Source organism: Harpia harpyja, chromosome 10, assembly GCF_026419915.1.
Source record: "Harpia harpyja isolate bHarHar1 chromosome 10, bHarHar1 primary haplotype, whole genome shotgun sequence".
Lineage (NCBI taxonomy): Eukaryota > Metazoa > Chordata > Aves > Accipitriformes > Accipitridae > Harpia > Harpia harpyja.
The window spans coordinates 529,178-548,783 of NC_068949.1; the positions used below are offsets into that span (position 1 = coordinate 529,178).

At 57.4% G+C, this 19,606-nt stretch overlaps 1 protein-coding gene across 4 annotated transcripts; it reads right to left on the reverse strand.

Annotated features, from left to right (window-relative positions):
* Positions 1-647: 647 nt before the first annotated feature.
* Positions 648-18,293, reverse strand: SLC44A2 (solute carrier family 44 member 2). Of its 4 annotated transcripts, none has more exons than XM_052799079.1 (22): positions 18,161-18,293; positions 14,130-14,178; positions 13,972-14,045; positions 13,665-13,749; positions 13,228-13,312; positions 12,954-13,076; positions 12,775-12,835; positions 12,412-12,535; positions 11,731-11,814; positions 11,207-11,319; positions 10,870-11,001; positions 10,400-10,499; positions 10,164-10,256; positions 9,808-9,892; positions 9,206-9,468; positions 9,039-9,133; positions 8,419-8,522; positions 7,944-8,017; positions 7,649-7,719; positions 7,350-7,438; positions 6,864-6,948; positions 648-3,935 (listed from the first exon to the last, which is right to left on the reverse strand). In XM_052799079.1, the coding sequence occupies exons 1-22, from the start codon at positions 18,204-18,206 to the stop codon at positions 3,829-3,831; spliced, it is 2,142 nt and encodes a 713-aa protein (XP_052655039.1). In that variant the 5' UTR covers positions 18,207-18,293; the 3' UTR covers positions 648-3,828. The 4 variants fall into 4 exon arrangements, with proteins under 4 accessions (XP_052655039.1, XP_052655036.1, XP_052655037.1 ...); XM_052799076.1 differs by having other exon boundaries at positions 648-6,376; XM_052799077.1 differs by lacking the exon at positions 18,161-18,293 and adding an exon at positions 15,888-16,310 and having other exon boundaries at positions 648-6,376.
* Between the last annotated feature and the right edge of the window lie 1,313 nt (positions 18,294-19,606).

The window sequence follows — 19,606 nt, forward strand, 5'->3', positions numbered from 1 at the left end:
AGATGAACAACCTCGCCCCGCACTAACTAAGCTGGCATCAAGCCCCCAGAGCTTTGGGGTGCAGGATGAGGCCCCGTGGTCTCGGGGGCAAGTTCCTTCTCCCGCCGTAACATAGAAGGGGAACGATCTCAAAGACGTCTTCTGCTTTTGTTGAACTCAAGTATGAACTTAAATGATTGTAAGTGTCCAAATGAACGCTCGCTCCTTAAAAAAAAAGCCTGTTAAACCTCTGCCAGAGATGGCCATCTTCTGTGGGTCAAGGATTATTTGACAATACCTCGTACTTAGTCAAAAAACCCAAGGCAGTGAAGCCCCAAACTCTGAAAATAGGAAGCTGAGCGTTAAGGTGTGCACTGAAGCAAGCTGTAACGGCCTGTTTTTGGGGCGAAAGCCAGCTGTATCAGTCACACGCGCCGTCACGCTCTGCTCTTCCTCCAGCTGTTCTGCGCTGCCAGGCAGAAAAACGCTGCAGAGACGAGCAGAAGCCACAACGAAGAGGAACTAATGAGCGCGGTTGGACCAGCAGCACCCTGGAGGTTCCCTCCACTCCCAACGCCTCTCTGAAGGGCTGCAGAGAATTTGGTAAAGGCTTTGCCATGATGTCAGAGCCCCGTGAGGTCAGAAGGAAGCACGCGGCGGACGCGAGGTCCAAACAGGCACTTTTATTTGTGGTTGCAACGCTGACATCAATGGAACCGTCACACACGACATCAGGAACGCGCGCGGACACTCCCGCCGGAGGTGCGTCCTTGCATAGGAGCCCCGGTGCATAGTAGCGGTAGTTAATGCCTCAGAAATACATTAAAAAAGAAGGAATTTGTTTTGCAGAACATCAACCCTGCAGTTTTTAGCTTTTTTTTTTTTTTTTTAGTTTTTTTTACTTGCCCTGGCCCGATTCAGGGAACAGATTCGGAGCATGCGTGGTTTATAGGGACAAAAGTTGCATTTCAGTACTGAAAAGGGCGCGATTATTCCCAAAGACAGACAAATTAATGCCTTTAAATACACAGCTTTACGCGGGAGACATGCTCCAAGTGCACGGATCGCTCCATGCTTGCAGAAACAAATAACCCAAGTCACAGAGTGAAGCCTTTCCGGACACTAAAATCCTGCTGGACAGCTGCCCTCGCCCGAGTGGCTCTGGTTTTTTCCAAAACCTCCTCATTTACTGGAAGATTTGCCTCTCTGCTTTCCGAAGCTCTCGGCGAGCACAGTGTGTGTAGTTTTCAGCTTTGAAAAGCCGGCTGCTGCTTCGGCTTATTGGAAATGGGAATCCCTAATTCCACTCCTCAAATACCGAGTTTACAGAACGCAGCAGAGCCAGCCCCACGGCCCAAAGAACACATTTTGCTAAATTTATTCTCTACTTCAACATTTGTATTTCCAGACCTAAAAATCTCTACTGTATATTGGCTGTTTATGCAAATAAATCGAGTTACTGATGGTCCTCTGCTATTTCGGACAGCGTTTCCACAACCAAGGTGTCTCGATACAAAAAGAGAACAGCTAAAGTCGAGGAGCGAGAGTAAACTTAACCCTCTACACAAAAATTTCAAACAGGAAATAAAACAAACCATCTCAAAACCTACACAAGGATGAGAGAGGAAAAAATTAAAATAATTCAGGACCAGCATCAGGCTGCAGAAAATATTTTCTCGTAGGTGCTCGTATAGCTGTAAACTGAATATATTCCCGCAATTATTCCCTTAGTTATTCCCCCTGCCCCAAACCGAGAGGATTCTCCTCTTTTTAGCTTTACCTCTACCTTTTTCTTTTTAGCTTTACCTCTACCTTTGCCTTTTCTTTTTAGCTCTCCCCCCACGCATTGGATCAGCTACATCGTGATGCGAGGAAAAAGGCGCTTTAGAGAAACGATGGCGTTTGATTCCAGCAAGCGTAGATCTACACCTGCGATCGGCTTAGGGAAACGTCAGCGGTGCTGCGCCGCCCCGGGCCAGGGCAGTTACATCTCAGTGTGCTGCCAGGTAGATATTTCAAAATCTGTCACAAAAATAGTACTGGAAGAGATCAAAATAACGGCTACAGAACTGAAACAACTAGTCAAAGCAAAATATACAAAACCCCCAAACCATTTAATAATTCAGATAGAAAACACTCCTTGTATCTTACAAAAATACTACCCGGATCTAAAGATTACTAAGAAATATGTATAAAAGAAGCAAAATATATCCTTCAGCACAAATTAAACGTGGCTAAGCAAATGTTTGCATTTTTTAAGGCAGGGAGGTGCCTGTGACCCCACAAGCCTCCTGCTGTTGCTGCCCCCCCACCCCGTGCTTTGGGAGCTGTTAAATTGTCCACCAAAGCCTGAGTGCATTTATTTTTAAACAAATCAAACCACAAAAAGGTACAATTTGTGGTGGTGACTATACCCGGGTGAGCCTCCTGTTGCTCAAAGGACACTTCGGCAGCTGTGCGTATCAGAGGAGGTGTTTTAATTTTGTTAAAATTTAAGTTTAATATTTGTGGTTTAGTGACATTTAACCCCCTTCAATCTATTTCTCAAAAACCTTCCCTTTTTTCTCCTGACAGGAGCTGCCAAAGGTCTGGACCTTCCCACTAGAAACAGCAGTCAGCTACAAGTCCAGATGCCGCCGTGGCATCTAAAGGACATAAGGCAACCTGTTGTTTGTCATTTGGTTTGCTTAAAATTACCTAATGTTAAGCTAAAAAAAAAAAAATATATATATATTTATATGTATATATACATTACTCCTTCACCATGCCCGCAGGTGGGGTCTTCCTAAATTTGTCACACAGGCAAAGCATTTTGTTCAACAGTTAGGGAAGGCTTTACTGTAAATTTTTTTTTTAAATATATAATGCAGGATTTTGGGGGGAGGAATCGGTAGAAGCCGTCAGTCCTAGAAAGATGCAATAACTGTACAGAGCGTCCGTCCGTCCGTCTGTCCCAGGTTGTAGCCAAACACAAACCCCTGGTTCAGTGGGATACCCAGCACAGCGCCCTAACGCCCAAGTCCTGCTCATTAACCCCTCATTTCCCTCCACCTTCACCCTTCGCAGGTGGCTACAAGAACACTAATTGGCATATTCCTAAGAGAATTAATTGTCTAAACGTGCCCAGCACAACCCCAAAGCAGGGCCCTAAGGCGTCTCCAAAGGGTGGCGAGAGAAGCAAGGTGATTTCAGCATGTTTCAGCTCTCTGGGTAGGAATCAACTACTGCAATTAAATATTTGGGGGGGGCTGCAAATAAAAACCAAGTTGAGGAGCTGCTTAAAGCCATCAGCTTGTTCGCTGGTCACCGCAGCGCCTGGATTTACCCAGGGGCTAAGGGACAGCCAAACGCAGCTGACCTGAAGGTAACGTCATCTTTTTTTGACCGGTATAAAATAAAATTACTAAATCCAATCAAACTCACTTCGGTGTCGGTCGACACCCTGGAAGACGGAACTTTGCCCTGTGTCAGAGACATTTCTGTGCTGCTTTTATCGGCACCTGTGCTGGCAGGATTCGGCCGGGAACTCCCCAGCTCAGTATTTGAGCTGGCTGGGGACCAACGGGATGTTAGCTGTGATGAGTTCTGCGGAAGCAGACACGCTAGAGCGGTCTTCGTTTAGCAACCCCGACGATTTAAGGTTGAATCATTAACAATAACCCATTCCTCTCTTTAACGAACCCCTCTTCTGCTGCTTGCCCACCGCAGGGGTAAAGGAGATGGCGGTTCGAGCTTCATTAACGAGATTTCCAGGTGGGACAAACGATGCTGAGCGCTGGGCGTTATCCTGCAGCTCTGCTCCCAAAGCGGGAACAGGAAGAGGAAGCGCGGAAAGGACGAGGGCAAGCTCTAGGCATCAGGCTGACCTTTGTTCGTCTTCTTCAGGAGCTTTTTCAGGTCGGGTGACATAAAATAAGGCTTTTCGGCCGAACCGTCGTTACGCTCCAGGTCTTCCACTGCAAAGAGAACCCCCCCCCAGCCCCGCACAGCAGTGCGGGGGGGACAGACACACAGGTTGGTGTGGCAGGAGTCACAGCAGATGCAGCAAGGAGCCTAAAGGCAGAGAGATGCCAGAGGAGCAGCCGTCCTGCTCGTCTAATAATCATCTTTGACAGAAATAAAAGTCTTTCGTCTCATCGCGGGCAGGGGGTATTTTGTCCCTGTGTCACAGCTAAATACCCCTCGCTGTACAAACCACCGCAGCAGCACCTCTCCCATTTTACGGGGAGCATCACGCTCTGGAAACAGGCCGCTATTATTTAGAAGAAAGCAGAGCTTTGGGTGGGGTTTTTTTTTCAGGGGGGCAGTGGGAAAGTTTAACAGTGCCATAGGAAAAGCGGTCTCCTCGGCGCGCCACTCGAGCTCTGCCGGCCTGGAGCGCGGTTCCCCTCCTCTACAGAGCCAGGCAGCGCGGCTCTCCCTGCTCTTTGTGCAGCCGAAATGGCTCATGACGCGAGCGCAAAGCAATTTCGCTCGGTATTCGCTTGGCGCTGCTCGCCGGGTGCGCGACGCCCTTGTCAACACGCCATGCATACATAATCGTTAGGTGTATTCCCAGCACCGAACACGCTGCTCGGCCTCTCGCTGTTCAAAGCAAAGCAGCTGCGCCAGCAAGAAGTGGTAGGAAAATCACAGCCACCAAAAAAAACCCACCAAAACCAAACAAACCCACAAAGCACCAGCTTCAGAGTCGACTGAAAGCGCCTTGGGATATTTTGAGAGGGATTTCAGTGTTTCTCTGTAATGAAAATACAAGCGTTAACACTACAGCTTTGTCCTAAGAGGGCACGACTCAAAAGACGGGCCTCTCTGTCTGCATGAGGATTTGTAATAGGAGATCTGGCCACAGCTTCCCCGGGCTGTGTGCCGCCAGAATGGCATTTTTTTAAAATCTTGATCGTTTCTGGACTATCAAGAGGAGAAAACAAGGTGAGGATCCAGCCTGTGTTTGGCTGCCATTTCTTTAGGGGCTGTAACCCTCACCAGCTGCCTCCCAATCAAACTTATGATTTTTTTGGTCTGATTTCTCTAGCTGTAGAGATGCCGCAATACGTTCCCGGTGTAACACCCGCCAGCGCAACGCACTACCTCCCCGCAGCTTTCCAGCCCGTCAGAGGTGGTCACACTGCTCCTCCAGACATCGCCTTCCCTTGACGGTCCTTTGGCAATTCAGAGTTGCCGGAGCCGGATTGGGGACTCGCCTTCCACGCAGGCTCCATCTTCCTTCCCACAACCACCCCAGCCTGCAGGTCTTGGCAAGCATCTCCACCTACACTCTGCGTTAGCGTGGAAAAGTCTTTGCAGCCCCCCAGCTCCTCCGCCCCGTAGGAGCCTGGACCAGGCAGAAGCCAAACCATCAACTCAACCACCTCAGGGCGGGGAAAAAGCAGAGCCCATCAGGCAGCTCCCAGGACGAGCCACCACCTCCCTGCAGCCATTAAACCTCTGTGCAACCAGCAAGAGAAACCATTTTAAATGAGGGATGCTGCGAGTTAAAGCCCTCTGAGTTTTAACGGCTTGCAACCGGCGACGGCTCTTTTCGGCTTCCCTAAACCGGCAGCGCGAGGAAACGGAGTTTTTGGCTGTGAAAAGGGCAAGCTCTGTTTTGTGAGGAAGGCCTGGCTGATGCAACAGACTTAAAAGCAAAAGATCTGCAATCTCACAAAGAAGTCTTTTTAAGTGCGCCAACCCGGTTTTGCATAGAAAGAGTGGGCGAGGAAAGAGGCTCGTTGCTCTTTGCTGGGGGCAGAACAAAGAGGAAAGCGGGGAGAGACCAGTTTTCAGGCTGTCGAACCCACTCAGCCCGTCCTACAAACCACCGCCCTGCAACACGAGGTACCTCCTGCGAGCAGAGGGGCTCTCCCATCCTTTTCACGGCTGGCGATTAGGAACAAAGATCTCCGCTTCAACGCGAAACACAACTATATATCGGCACCCGTGCGCGTCCAGCTGGTTCCCAGCTGCTCGCCGGAGCGGAGCGCTCCTCGCCGGGTGCTACCGGGACACGTGGGACCCCAGATTAACTCTAGGTGACACTCTAGGTTCGTTCTCTCGATACAAGAATATTCATTATTGGGCAGGAAGGTAGATTTGATACAGCATCGGGCACTGAGGAATCGGCACCCCGTCTACCCTCAAGGCTTTGAAGGACATCCAGGGGAAAGATTTGCACCGTGGCTGCCACCCACAGGCTTAGGAGAACGCTGCTTGGGTTGGGGGGCTGAGAGCATCCTGCAGCCCCCCCAGGCACGCAGCCTTCCTCCCGGGGCCAGCCCCTAGCCTTGGCTATCGGCGCTTTTGGAAGGCTCTAGGTTCCCCTTCAGCAGGATCTCACTCAGCTCAGGGGACATGTAGTAAGGCCTCTCGGGAGATCCATCGTTCCTCTCCAGATCTTCACCTTTTCACAACCCCAGGAAGAAGCGGCCGTGATGGGGAAGAGTGAAAAATAGCAGAAGAGCCAGGGAGAGGCAGGGCAGAGATGAAGGATGGAGAACATGTGAAGAGAGACACGAGGGCGAGAGGGAAAGGAAAAAAAAAAAGGAAAAAAAAGAGGGGAAAAAAAAAAGGAAAATTGAAGTTAGTTGCAGTTAGGTTCCACCAAGACCAAAGCACCAAAACAGAAAGATCAAGAGAGACCGCAGGAGACCCAAGGACAGGCTCTGGGTTTCCACTGCTAGCAGGCAGGGGGGAAGCAGATGCTGGTAAGAACGCAGGTAGGAGTCGGTAAAGGAAAAAGCGGGAGAAAAACCACACAGAGGGGCCACGGGAGTTTGGAGCAAACCCCAAATCTGGACAACTCTGGGGTTCAGCCCCACAGGGAGGGAGGTTTTACTACCACGAACTCCTGCCCAGCGGAAGACGGACACTCCGAGCCAGACACTTACAGAAGCAGAGGAAGAGGGTGTCCACGCACATGCCGTACACGCTGAAGAACCCGTGGGCAATGAGGTAGGAGCCCACGATCACCGTCTGAAAGAGAAATTGTGTGGTCATGCCACGACCTGACATCTTGCAAAGACCACAAAACCCCGATCCCTCATCCGGGAGGAGGAAACCTGCTGAATCCCCTGAATTCCCCAAGGAAAGGAGGAGAAGCGAACAGGGCAGGACTGTTCGGACCAGCCCGCTTCAGGACAAAAGGCCTCAGCGACGACAGTGGATGGAGGCCAATCTGGGCAGCACGGGAAGGGCGAGACGCCTCTTCATGGCTGGCTGAAACAAAGGGCTCATTTCGACGGGGACAGAGAAAACACCTTCAACAAAGAAGGTCCTTCAGAAGCAGTGAGCGGAGGGGTGTTTTTAAGGCATTTGTGTTAAGAATCTCTTCCCATCGCTTCTAAATTCCCCAAAAAGACGAGAAAGGGGCTCACCAGAATAGGGACCCAGTAGTAATTTAGGGGCGGCGCTGTGTCTTGGACGAGCTTTATCCGCTGGGTGAAGAAAAAGAAGGCAAGGATTCCTGGAAAAGCAAACGGTGAAAATCGCTGTGGGATGCCGGGCAGAAGAAAGACAGCAAACAGGTGGTGGGAAGGAGATGTAAAACAGGAGGGAAAGGAACGGTCTCACGGGAGGGGTGAAGAGAGCGGAGGTTTCGGGAAGGCGTAACTGGCTATGAAAGCCTACAGCAGCCATACAGCCCGAGGAGAAACTTCCACTCCCCAGCACTTACCGACGCTTCCCACGATGAGGAGTTTACCGAGGAAAAAGAGGAAATCCGTGACTTTATCTAAAACGGCCACCCTGGAAACAAGAGAGAGATGAGCATCCGCTCCCCACCCCAAATTCAGAAGGAAGCATGGGAGGAGGCAGCCAACGTGCACACCCGTTGCAAACATGGCATAAACCGCTGCGAAAGCCTGAAAACAAGGCAGGCAGATCAGGGTTGATCTTTGGCAGCAAGAAGGACTTGGAAATAACCAAGCCTGCTGTCCAGAGCAGAGCCCTTGCACCCACCAGGATCTCACCTAATGATGTTCCTCATCAGCAGGAAGAATGCGTTCCTGGCGGAGGTGCAGAAATTGGTGCCATAGACGGCGATCTAGGGTGGGTCCCAGAAAAAAGAGGCAGAGAAGAGAGAAATGGAGCCACACTGAATTCACCACTAAGAAGAGGGTGCAATTAATCCCATCTTTGAGTAAAACTCAGATAAATCCCACCCTGGAAGTGCGTTTGTCATCCACTGACAGGTCAGGCATCGCAGACACCGAGAGCTAAATCTCCACACCCCGGTGTCTCTGAGAAGGTCCCTCCCAAAGTCGAAGCAACACGGCTGAAGTCAAGGCTTTCCAGTGAAACAGCTGGGAAATGCTGAAAAGCCTCGTTTTCCCATGACGTTGGGAGACACGGTTCTCAACAGCCACCGAAAGAAATCGCCAAGAGTCCTGAGATGACCCCACTGTAGTCATGACCCTTTGGGCGTTAATGTTGGGAGACTCTTACCATGATGTATGCGTTTCTATTGAGGAATTTGATGAATTTTTCCAGGCACCAGAAGCAGCACTTCAGGCAGCTCAGGAGGAACTTGGCAAACTTATTATCTGCAGCTGGAGAAATGCCACGGGAGAGCATTTCAGCTCAGTGAGCAGCCAAACCGAGACACGCCTTTCCTTACAGAAGCAACTTCAAGGTCCCAACGAGACGTCCCACTGCCCCGTCACAGGCTCCCCCCACCTCTACGCCCTCTTTTCAGCCTCCCTGGGAGGCCAACACTGCTGCAGACAGCGGGATGAGCCTCGCATGCTCTTCCCACGCTTCTGCTCGCTGTTTACATTTCACGATCAAGAAAGTCACATGGCCAGACACAGACTTCCCTGGAACCCGTACAGACACCCAGGACTGGTTGACTTAGCGCGGCAGCCGCGGCACATCCCTCGCCTCCTGCCCTGTGAAACATCTCTTGGGGAAAGAGAGACGGCTACGGGATCCCAAAAGGAAAATCTCGATTCTCTACCGAAACACTGAAATTATTCCCCTGGATATTAGCCACGAGCTCTGGCACCAAGGAAGGCAGAAACAGCCAACCTAATTCATCTACTCATTTGCCATTCCAGCTTCGGTACCTTTTAACCTGTGGTCCAGATACTCCAGTGTGACCCTGATGACTTGGACGATGGCGAGGATCAGAGAGCCAAAGGCAAGCGAGCCGGTGTGGTACCTGGGAAAGATTGCTCCGGTTAGAAGGGGACAATCTCAAGAAGCTCGCAAGTACTCCTCAAGAGGGACATACCGGAGCGCACGGCCGAAGGCGGAGAAGAGGGGGAAGGCGGGCATGTCGTCGGGTTTCTTGAAGGCCCAGTAGTACGACGCGAAGGCCCCGGCCAGCGTCACCTGGCCCAGCGCGATCACGAAGTTGGCGAGCCAGAAGAACATGAAGACGTTGAAGAACTGAAGGACGATGAGATACTTGTGGTACGCCGTCTCGCCCCCGTAGAATGCGAAGAGGCACTGGGCGTCAGGGCAGAGCTTGGTGACGTTGCTCGTGTTGAAGGTCTAGAGAGGACAGCAGAGGCTCATGCACTGCGGTGGCCAGAGACGTGCCACAGGGCGGAGCGATGGCATCTTTTGGTCAACCCAAAGCAATCTCGACTTTCAGAAGACATTATCCTGCTTAATTTTTCAGTAGCGTCTGCTCAGACCGAAAAGTCAGCTTTGTGCACACAACAGCTTGAAGAAAAATAACGACATGACGTAAACGAGTTCAGAAAGGCGGAATTTCTCTTGAAAGAGCTTGCAGGCTCGAATAGCCACCAGAATATTTTTCAAGTAATAAACAATCTTATCTCTGACAGATTAAGCATAGCATTCGTATGAGTTTCTCAACGCCCTCACCTCTGGCTTGCAGGTCTGCCCGGAAAACTGGCACGCAGACTCGTTAAAAACCTTATAGATCGCCTCGTTGGAGGTGGAGAGGAAACTGCAGAGCAACGGTTAAGGAGAGATACGATTTTGCAAACCCCAAACCCGAATCCTAACTCAGTTTTGCTCTCACCAGCCTCCTGCAATTGCTTTTCTACGCTAGGTTTTGTTTTAAGTTAAACTTAGAGACTTAAGCCGGCAGTTTTGCAAACGGATGTGTCAGTAATCCTGTGAGATGTTCAGCAGCCTGGAAGACCTTTGACATCTGAGCAGCTCCCTTCCTGGGGAGCGGAGGCGCAGGGAAGGGGAAGAGGAGGAGGAAAGGATACACGGCGGTGCTGGCCCAGTAGGCGATGCAGAGACACAGCAGGAAGAAGGTGCACAACGGGAACAGCAGCGACATCATGATGTGACCAACAGCTCTGCCGAGAAGATGGTTAAGACCCAGTTAAAATCCTCCTGGCAATGGGAGGACCTCAGTGGCTGGAGCCCAGCCGTCCCCGAGTCCTCCCACCATGACGGGTGACAACGGCCACCTCTGCCTGGGGACAGGGGACACCCGGACCTGCTCGCCTCCTTGATGAGCGCGATGGCAATGAGGATCCTTTTGCGGAGGAAGATGAGCAGCAGTATGATCACCACCTCCACGATGCACAGGATGATCACTGGGAGGAGAAGGGGAGCCCCAGGTAGCGCGAGGGCACGGACAGTGCCCTATGGCCACCTTTGTCTTGCCAAGCAAATCCGTCACGGCACCGAACACTCCTCAGGGGACATCCAGCACCCCGGTTCACGTGGAAAAGCAGCACCCACCCCGTGGCCGGTCATCCCAGCCATAAGCTCAGGCCCGTAGCAGAGGTGGCATCAGGAAAAGCCACCTTCCTTAGCCCAGCTCTTTGCAAAGGGCCATGAGGAGACTGAGAAGACCCCAAATCTCCGTGCTCTCCCCTTCCCAAGCCCTGTTCCAAAAAGGGACCGGGGCTGGGGCACATCCACCGTGTCCCGTCCCACATCCAGAGGAGGACGGAGACTTACTGAACGCCAGCCACGTCTGCCGCAGGTGGAGGTAGACGCGTAGGTCTGTCTGAAATCCCAGGTCCTTCAGGGAGACATCAGAACCCGCTTCCCCTTTTAGTTTTGCATATTCCATGTAACAGTGGAAGATTCCTGCGGTGAAAAGCAGAAAATTGTCGTATTTACACTGAAAAGCAGAGTGAGATGCCAGCAGGCTCTGCTCAACCCCACTGATGCCGATGTTCGGATAAGACACCTGGAAGGATGCTGTGTACGAGCTTTCTTTGTGCAAAGCCCACTTAAAACAGGGAAAGAAAAATGGGGAAAGCCAGGGAGAAAGTCCCGATCACTCGCTCACCGTAGCCCAGCACCAGGATCACCATCACGATCATCACCCAGACCATGATCCCGGCCAGGAAGCGGAGCAGGACAATGAAGATGAAGCTGGCCACCATCGCAATCACGAGGCCTCTGCGGGAGGAAGGCAGCAACGCGTCAAAAAAACAGGCGATGCCACCCCCTCCCCACTGCTTTCCTCCATCAGTCAGCTTGTCCTCTCTCCTTCCTCAAGCTTTAATGATGGGGCAGCCTTAAAAATGGGAATCGTTGATGGCGGAGGGGACGGAGCGTGAGCAGGATCCCAGTAAAGTTGCTCCAAAACACCCTCTGGCATCTCTTGTTTTGTCTGAATGGAAATTATGCAAAGGCCAGGGGAAAAAAAAAAAAAAAAAAAAAAAAAATCGGTAATTCATGAGCTTCGCCTCATGCTTGAGCATGGCACCAAGCCCGCAGCCGGCATGGCAGAGCATCGGCCCTCACGGGCTCCGGTCCAGCTGCCCGCAGGAAGGGATGGCCGTAAAGCGTAGCCCAGCCCCTGCTCACATTATTATCCAGTACCAGGAAACCGTGTAATCTTCAAAGATCTTCATAGCCAGTTGTCTGGTTTCCAGGACCACGTTTGCTTTTCTGCAACACAAAAATAAAACACGAATGAAGCGGAAGCCGGGGGAACGAAGCGGAGGAGCATCGGCCTGGGCTCAGCCCCAGCGAGGCTCTGCCCGCGCCCGCTGCCTGTACTCGTGCTGCCTCAATGGCCCCTTGTCCTCCCCTGCCAAATGGCCCTCTGCCAGACTCCCTGAAAACACGAAAATTCAACAAGACCGAGGCTGATTTCCCGGCACTGTTTTCCTTCAAGCTGACCCCGCTCCTTTCCCTTCATCCTCCCTTCCAGCTGCCATTTCAAACACGGGATATGAGTTTTGGTGCAGGATTTTGTGCAAACGCAGGACCAGGGCTCCGTGACGGGGCTTTCAAGGCTCTTCTGCAATATAAATTGCTAAACAAATGTGGTGCAGAAGTGCCGGCAGATAAAACCACTCAATTCTCTTTCGGGTGAGGCAGCAATAACAAAGCATCTCGTTAAGGGGCTCCCCCAAGTACGGTTGCATCCCCGCCACGTTGCCATCATCACCACAAGAGCTCGCTCTCGGGACTGCCCCGGCAAGGATGGAAGTGACCGGCGAACCACGGCACCTGCCCGGTGTGAAGGCTGCGAGGACTCACTTGGCCCCTTCCAGAAGCTCAGTGACGTTCCTCCGGCGCCCACGGCCGTCGTCGTAAGTGGTCTCGTTACCGACCATGATGACGCCCTTCTTGGCCCGGATGGCCGGGAAGCATCGCCGCGCCACTGGGCGAGAGGAGGGGAAAACTCAGCGTCGCAAACCTCAGTGGGGGAAACGAGCCAAAACCCCCTCCCCGTGGTCACAAACCTACACTGGATGCCCAGAAACCCCAAACAGGAGCCTCCGACCACCCCCCAGAAAATCCCAACAGCCAGCCTGCAAAGCGGCCACTTCCCCCGACAGCGACGAAAGTGAGCGGGCTTGTTAATCGGCTCATCGCAGCTCGTTAGCCCTCTGGACGTACGTGGGGTGCTGGGGATAATCATGGCTGGGCACTCTTTGTCCTTCAGCACCTCAATGGGAGCCTGGATGGGGACAGACAAGCTGGACATTAACGCTTTGGGCAGGAATTACTGCGCCAGGGAACGCCGGCATCGCCGGGTCCAGTGGGGGAATGCCGACACCACGCTCCCAGCAACCCACCTTCTGCAGGTTTTTGAACTCAGGGACGCAGAATTGCCGGTAGTACTCCAGCTCGCTGGGCGTGCGGGAGCCATAGGCGCTCAGGTACGTCTGGTACCGGTCTGGGCATTTGCTGACACAGATCTAGATGGGAGAAGAGGACACGGAGTGGGGGGGCTGTACATGAAGGCAGGAGCCCCCTCCACGGGGATGCCGCAAACTGGAGCTTCCCCAAGGAGAAGCACGGCATCGGGGAGCTGCGCCTGGCGCAGCACGTTAAAGCCGGGATCGGTACCTGCGTGGTCGGGCACTGAAACTCCAGCAGCACCAGCGGGCTGGCACACTTCACGATGTCGAAGTAAAAGAGGAAAGGTTTCTTCCTGCAAAGCAAACCAGGCAGAAAAAAAAAAATCCCGGTTTGGGGAACCACCTGCCCTGGGAGAAGCGATGGGAAGCACCCGCATCCCTCCGCCTGCTCGGGAAGGGGGATGGAGGACCCCAAAAAACCCCCAACCCCCCAAAAACAGGAGCTGTAAGCTGCTACGATGCTTTTCTGCACCTCCCAGGAGCGGGCAGGGTCTCCGCCGCTCCCCGCAGCCGGAGGAGAGAGCAGGCAGCACGGGCAGGGCCAGCTGCCCATCCCGGAGCCGCGGGGTGCAACACCCCAAGGTTATGGTCTCTCCGGCGATGCCAAGGCGGCGGTGAGCGATGGGCGCGAGCCGGGACACGTACTCGTTGGGGGTTCCCTGTTGCCCGCAGAACTGCCCGCGACTGTCGGTTGGGTAGATCACCTTCCGGGGGTCCCCGTGGGTCCAGGCTGAGGAGGGGAAAGCAGAACAACGTGGCTGTGGTTCCCCCCGCAGCCCTCGCTCCCTTATTTCCCCCCACCCGTCCCCATCGGGATGAGCAGGAGGACATGATGCCCCTCGGCACAGGGTTTTGCCAGCCCAGACGCTGAGCCGGCCACAAGCCGAGTCTTCCCTATTGCCGAAAACTTGCCAATGCAGCAAAAACCGGCACAGACCCTCCCGGTACTTACCCACGACACCCACCACCACGTAGCCCACGATGGCGATGACCAGCAGGACGCAGCAGATAATGTCCGTGCAGCCCCTGCCAGCGGGAAGAGGAGCGTTGGGGACACGGCATGGGCCACGGCACCGCCGAAACCGGCACCTCCCGAGAGGCTTCCCTTACCTGTCGTAAATGGGACCTTTGAAAGTCGGGTCATATTTCTGCGGCGTCCCTGCAGAGACAATGAAGGAACGGAAAACCAATTTGGGGGATGGCTGGGATGGGAGGAAGGGGCTCCTCATCCTCCTCTCGCCACCGCACACAAAGAGAGAAGCAGAGGGAGCATAACGCTTTAACTAAAAGCCTCGGAATAAGCACAATCAGGAGAGAAATAATCTCCAGGTGCCATTTCCCTCCGTTCGTGCCTCTACTGTCCAGGCGTGGAAACAATTATTCCCTTGGAAAACTCGTTTCCACGCGGTTCTCTCCAAAAACGTTTCCCTGCGTCTGCCCAAGATACCCAAAATCCCTCGGAAGCACCGAAGAGCCGCAGAGGCAGAGTGGGGCTGGGAGCAGCAATGCCAGCGGCGGGGGGACCCGGGGGGGTTTTGGGTGCCGCAGAACCCCAGCACGGCCGGAGCAGCACGGGCAGCCGACGCCGCGGCTCGCCGGAGGGACCTGCCTTGGTCCCACGACGGCGCTGGGCTCCTGCCCGGCGGATATGGCACGATCCTTTTTCCCCTCTTTTATTTTTAGGGTGGGAATTCAGCCAGCGAAGGCAGCGCAGCCGTGGGAACAGGCCGGTGCCAGGAACACGGCGGCTTTGGGGGTGCCTGTTGTGGGGCCCCCATGCTGGGGACACGTCTGCTTTGAGGTGCTTTTTGGGGGTGCTCGGAGCAGCCCCAGGGCAGGGACACATCTGCTTCAAGATATTTTTGGGGGTGCTTGGAGAAACCCCATGCCGAGAACACGGCTGCTTTGGGGGTGCCTTTTGGGGGGGGCTCAGAGCAGCCTCACGCTGGACATATGCCTGCTTCTAGGCAGTTTTGGGGGTGCGCGGAGTAACCCCATGCCGGGGACATGTTTGCTTTGAGGCATTTTTGGGGGTGCTCAGAGCAACGCCATGGCAGGGACACGGCTGCTTTGGGGGTGCCTTTTGGGGGGGTGCTCAGAGCAGCCCCAAGCCAGAGACACATTTGATTCAGGGTATTTTTGGGGGGCTCCAGGAGCTTGCTCCCCACAGAGCGTCCTGCTCCCAGCCCCGGCGGATCCCTAATCTCCACGGAGCAGCCGAGCCGCCGCCCCAGCCCTTTCCAAGAACCTGCACCCCAAAACGCCGGCATGGGGCAGGGGGGTCATTGCTGCGGGGTGGGGGGACAGCAAGGGACGATTGAACCCCAGGGACCCCCCCAAAAAAAACCCCGGGGCTGGCAAAGGGACAGCCGGCTCCGGCGGTAACCGGGGCGCCGGCCAGGGTGACGAACCGCCAACCGCGGGAACCTGTTTGTCCCAGTTGTTAAGCATTAACCACCAGTGCCAGCGACGCCGTTGTGCTGGTTATGCCGGTGCGCGGTGAGGGTGGCCCCCCGGCACCGCGGCCCCCCGGCCTCCCACGGCTGGGGGGGAAAAGCAACGCGGCGAGAACGGCAGTTGCTTTTGGTTTTGCTTTGTTTTGCCTTTATTTTTTTCCTCCCCTTTCTCTCCCATTTTGTGTTTGTTTTTTTCCTCCTTTATCTGCTGCAGTTCAACTTCCTCCGTCCCGAGTCGCGGCGAGCGGCCGCCGCCGGTGACCCCGACCCGCGGTGAGCTGCCGCCGCCGGTGACCCCGACCCGCGGCCGGGCTGCCAAGCCCCACGGACCATCGCTCGCCGGCAGCACCACGCCCCGGCAGCCCCCACGGGACCCCCCCCCGGCCACGGCGAGCGGTCGCCAAAGCCTTACCGTGCTTGCCGTAGTAGTTGTCCCCTTGGCCCCCCATGCCGGCGAGCTCTCACGCCTCGGCCCCCGGCCCGCAGCAGATGCACAGCAGCCCCTACACCGCGGCCCTCGCCGTACGCGCCGCCCTGGGCGTGCCGTCGCCCGCCTCCGGTTAAACACACCAGAAAACCACCCTCCGGTGCGCAAACATGGCTTTAAAGGCGCAGCCGCTTCGCCGCGACCCTCCGCGCCTGGCTGTTTTTCCGGCCTTGCAAAACACCGGCTGCGGCGCTGGCTTCTCGCAAACCGCCGTGGGGCCCGGCGGCCACCGACGTGGCACGGTTGTCACCGGCACCGGCGAGGGGGTGGTCTGGGCCTGGCAAACTCGCCGCGGCGCAAAGGTCGGGAGCGTGCGCGGGCAGGCGGCGAGAGCCGCCGGTTTCAACCGGCAAAGGGCACGAGGTCGGCGACGCCAGCGCCGATGCCCCTGCTCGCGGCGACGCCGAGCTTCCCATCCCCACCCCAGGGTTATATTTAGGCGATAAATAAATAACCGGCCAGACGCGCCGGCTCGCGGTCAGGAATAGCACGCTGCCGCCCGGCACGGCCACGGCTCGGAGGGTCGCGGTCAGGCGGCACCGTGGCGTCGCTGCCGGCGCTCATAGGCTGCTGGTGATGTCAGGGCAGCCGGGATTTACACCCGCCGAAGCGGCTCGGGGAACAAAAGCCGAGGCTGGGGAGGGCTGGGCGGACCCCCCAGCCCAGGAAAACCAGTTGGGACGCGGCATCCCCCCCCGTCCCCACATATGGGGGGCATCTGGTGGCCGGCTGGCCCCTGGGTCCCACCGGGAAGGGGACACTGTGCCGGCTCCAGCGTCCCCCTCCTCTGCAACCCCCTCGCTGGGGCCGGAGCAGCCCCCCGGGCTTGGGGGCCACCAGGACCCCCCCCCCCCGGGACCTCCCGCACCCCCACAGCAGGGACTGTCCCCTCACCGGCTGCCCCGGCACGGAGCCGGGAAGGGTCCGGCACCGGCACCTGCCAACACAAGCCGAAGCCGAGGGATGCTCTGAGCCCCCCGGCACAGCCCGGAGCCGCGCGGCCCCCCCAGCCCCAGCTGGGCCCCCCCCATGCACAAGCGAAGCCCACACCCCTGCGGGCAGTGGGGTGCTGGGACCCCCAGGCAGAGCATGGTGGCTGCTTAGGTTGGGGGGTCCCAGGGGCTGGGACAGGGGGTCCTCAAGCCCGGTGGCCCCAAAACCCTGGGGGCCCCCAAGCCTGGTGGTCGCAAAACTGGGGGGTCCCCAAGCCTGGCAGTTCCCAAGCCCAGGGGTCCCCAAAACTGGGGGTCCCCAAGCCTGGGCATCCCCAAAACTCTGGGGGTCCCCAAACCTGGCAGTTCCCAAGCCCAGGGGTCCCCAAAAATGGGGGGCACCAAGCCCAGGCATCCCCAAAACCCTGGGGGTCCCCAAACCTGGCAGTTCCCAAGCCCAGGGGTCCTCAAGCCCTGGCACCCCCAAAACCCTGGGTGTGCCCACAATCTGGGAGTCCCCAAACCCTGGGGGTCCCCAACACCGCACCCCTGGGGGTCCCCAAGCCCGGTAGTTGCAAAACCAGGGGGTCCCAACACCCTGGGGGTCCCCAAACCTGGAGTTCCCAAGCCTAGGAGTCCCCAAAAATGGGGGGCACCAAGCCCGGGCATCCCCAAAACCCTGGGGGTCCCCAAACCTGGCAGTTCCCAAGCCCAGGGGTGCCCAAAACTGGGGGTCCCCAAGCCCAGGCATCCCCAAAACCCTGGGTGTGCCCACAATCTGGGAGTCCCCAAACCCTGGGGGTCCCCAACACCGCACCTCTGCGGGTCCCCAAACCCTGGGGGTGCCCAAACCCTGGGGGTCCCCAAGCCTGGTAGTTGCAAAACCAGGGGGTCCCAACACCCTGGGGGTCCCCAAACCCGGCAGTTCCCAAGCCTAGGAGTCCCCAAAAATGGGGGTCCCCAAACCCGGGCATCCCCAAAACCCTGGGTGTCCCCAAACCCGGCAGTTCCCAAGCCTAGGAGTCCCCAAAACTGTGGGTCCCCAAGCCCGGGCGTCTCCCAAACCCTGGGAGTGCCCAAAATCTGGGGGTCCCCAAACCCCTGGGGGTCCCCAACACCGCGCCCCTGGGGGTCCCCAAGCCCCCGAGGGACCCCGGGCAGGCTGGGGGATGGGGGAACGGATTGGGGGACCCCCGTAGGTCCCGGCCCCGGGGTCTGGGGAGCCGGGGGGGGGGGGAGTGCGCGGGGGGTGCCCGGTGCCGGTACCGTAAGCGCCGTCCGGGTCCCTCCTGCCCGCGGCTCGCTCCTCCATGGCGGGGCGGAGATCCGCGGGATGCTCCGGGATGCTCCGGGATGCTCCGGGCGGCTCCTCCCGCCGCCGCCGCCGCCGGTCCCCCCCCCTCCGCCCTCCCCGACCCCGGGGCGTTGCGCCTGCGGCTGCGGGCGGGGCGGCTCCGGGACCGGCCCCCGGTCCCCGGCCCCCCCCCCCCCGCCCCGGGGCTGGGCCCCGCCGCTCCGCCCCGATCGCTGCTCCGGGGGGGGGGCGAGGGCGGCGGGGACCCCCAGGGTGGGGGAACCGGGGGTCTGGGGTCTGCAGGGACCCCCCCCGGGGTGGGATGAGGGATGTGCTGTGCTGTAGGGACCCTCCGGGGTGGGGGATCCGGGGGTAGGGGGTCTGCAGGGACCCCCTGGGGTGGGATGAGGGATCTGGGGTGCTGCAGGGACCCCCAGGGTGGGGGATCTGGGGGTTGGGGGGTGCAGGGACCCCCCGGGGTGGGACGAAGGATGTGGGGTGCTGCAGGGACCCCCAGGGTGGGGAACCCGGGGTCTGGGGTCTGCAGGGACCCCCCGGGGTGGGACGAAGGATGTGGGGTGCTGCAGGGACCCCCAGGGTGGGGGATCCGGGGGTCAGGGTGCTGCAGGGACCCCCCGGGGTGGGGGATCTGGGGGTCGGGGGTCTGCAGGGACCCCCTGGGGTGGGATGAGGGATCTGGGGTGCTGCAGGGACCCCCAGGGTGAGGGATGCGGGGGTCAGGGTGTTGCAGGGACCAGCCGGCGTGGGATGAGGGATGTGGGGTGCTGCAGGGACCCCCAGAGTGGGGGATCCGAGGGTCTAGGGTGCTGCAGGGACCCCTCCAGGGTGGGATGAGGGATGTGGGGTGCTGCAGAGACCCCCAGGGTGGGGGATCCAGGGGTCTAGGGTCTGCAGGGATCCCCAGGGTGGGGGATCTGGGGGTCGGGGGTCTGCAGGGACCCCCTGCGGTGGCATGAGGGATGTGGGGTGCTGCAGGGACCCCCAGGGTGGGGAATCCAGGCATCCAGGTTCTGCAGGGACCCCCAGGGTGGGGGATCCGGGGGTCAGGGGTGCTGCAGGGTCCCCCCCCAGAATAGGATGAGAGACTCAGGCACCCAAGGGTGCATGCACACCCCCCCCGGGGGAGGTGGGGGACCCAGGCTGCTGCAGGAACCCCCCCAGGCTGGGTTGGGGCACCCGGGGTGCTCCACAGCCCCCCCCCAAACCCAGGATGGGCAACCCAAGCATCCGGAAGCTGCCCAGCCCCCCCCCCCATCCCAGTCTGAGGGTCCCTTGGGTGGGGGGGTCCCAACCCACGTCCCCCCACAAGACCACCCTGCTTGGCTAGAGGTGGCCATGGGGTGGCCGAGCCTGGGCCCCCCCCCCCCCAAAGCCCACAGGTGGGTGCCGGCCCCCCC

Excerpts from the sequence above, each read along its gene's own strand:
- SLC44A2 (XM_052799076.1), bottom strand. The coding sequence starts at position 18,206 with ATGGAGGAGCGAGCCGCGGGCAGGAGGGACCCGGACGGCGCTTACG. Across the intron at positions 14,046-14,129 it reads AAAGGTCCCATTTACGACAG|GGGCTGCACGGACATTATCT; the intron begins GTAAGGGAAGCC and ends TCCCGCTGGCAG. Across the intron at positions 12,536-12,774 it reads GATTATCCCCAGCACCCCAC|TGGCGCGGCGATGCTTCCCG; the intron begins GTACGTCCAGAG and ends CCTCTCGCCCAG.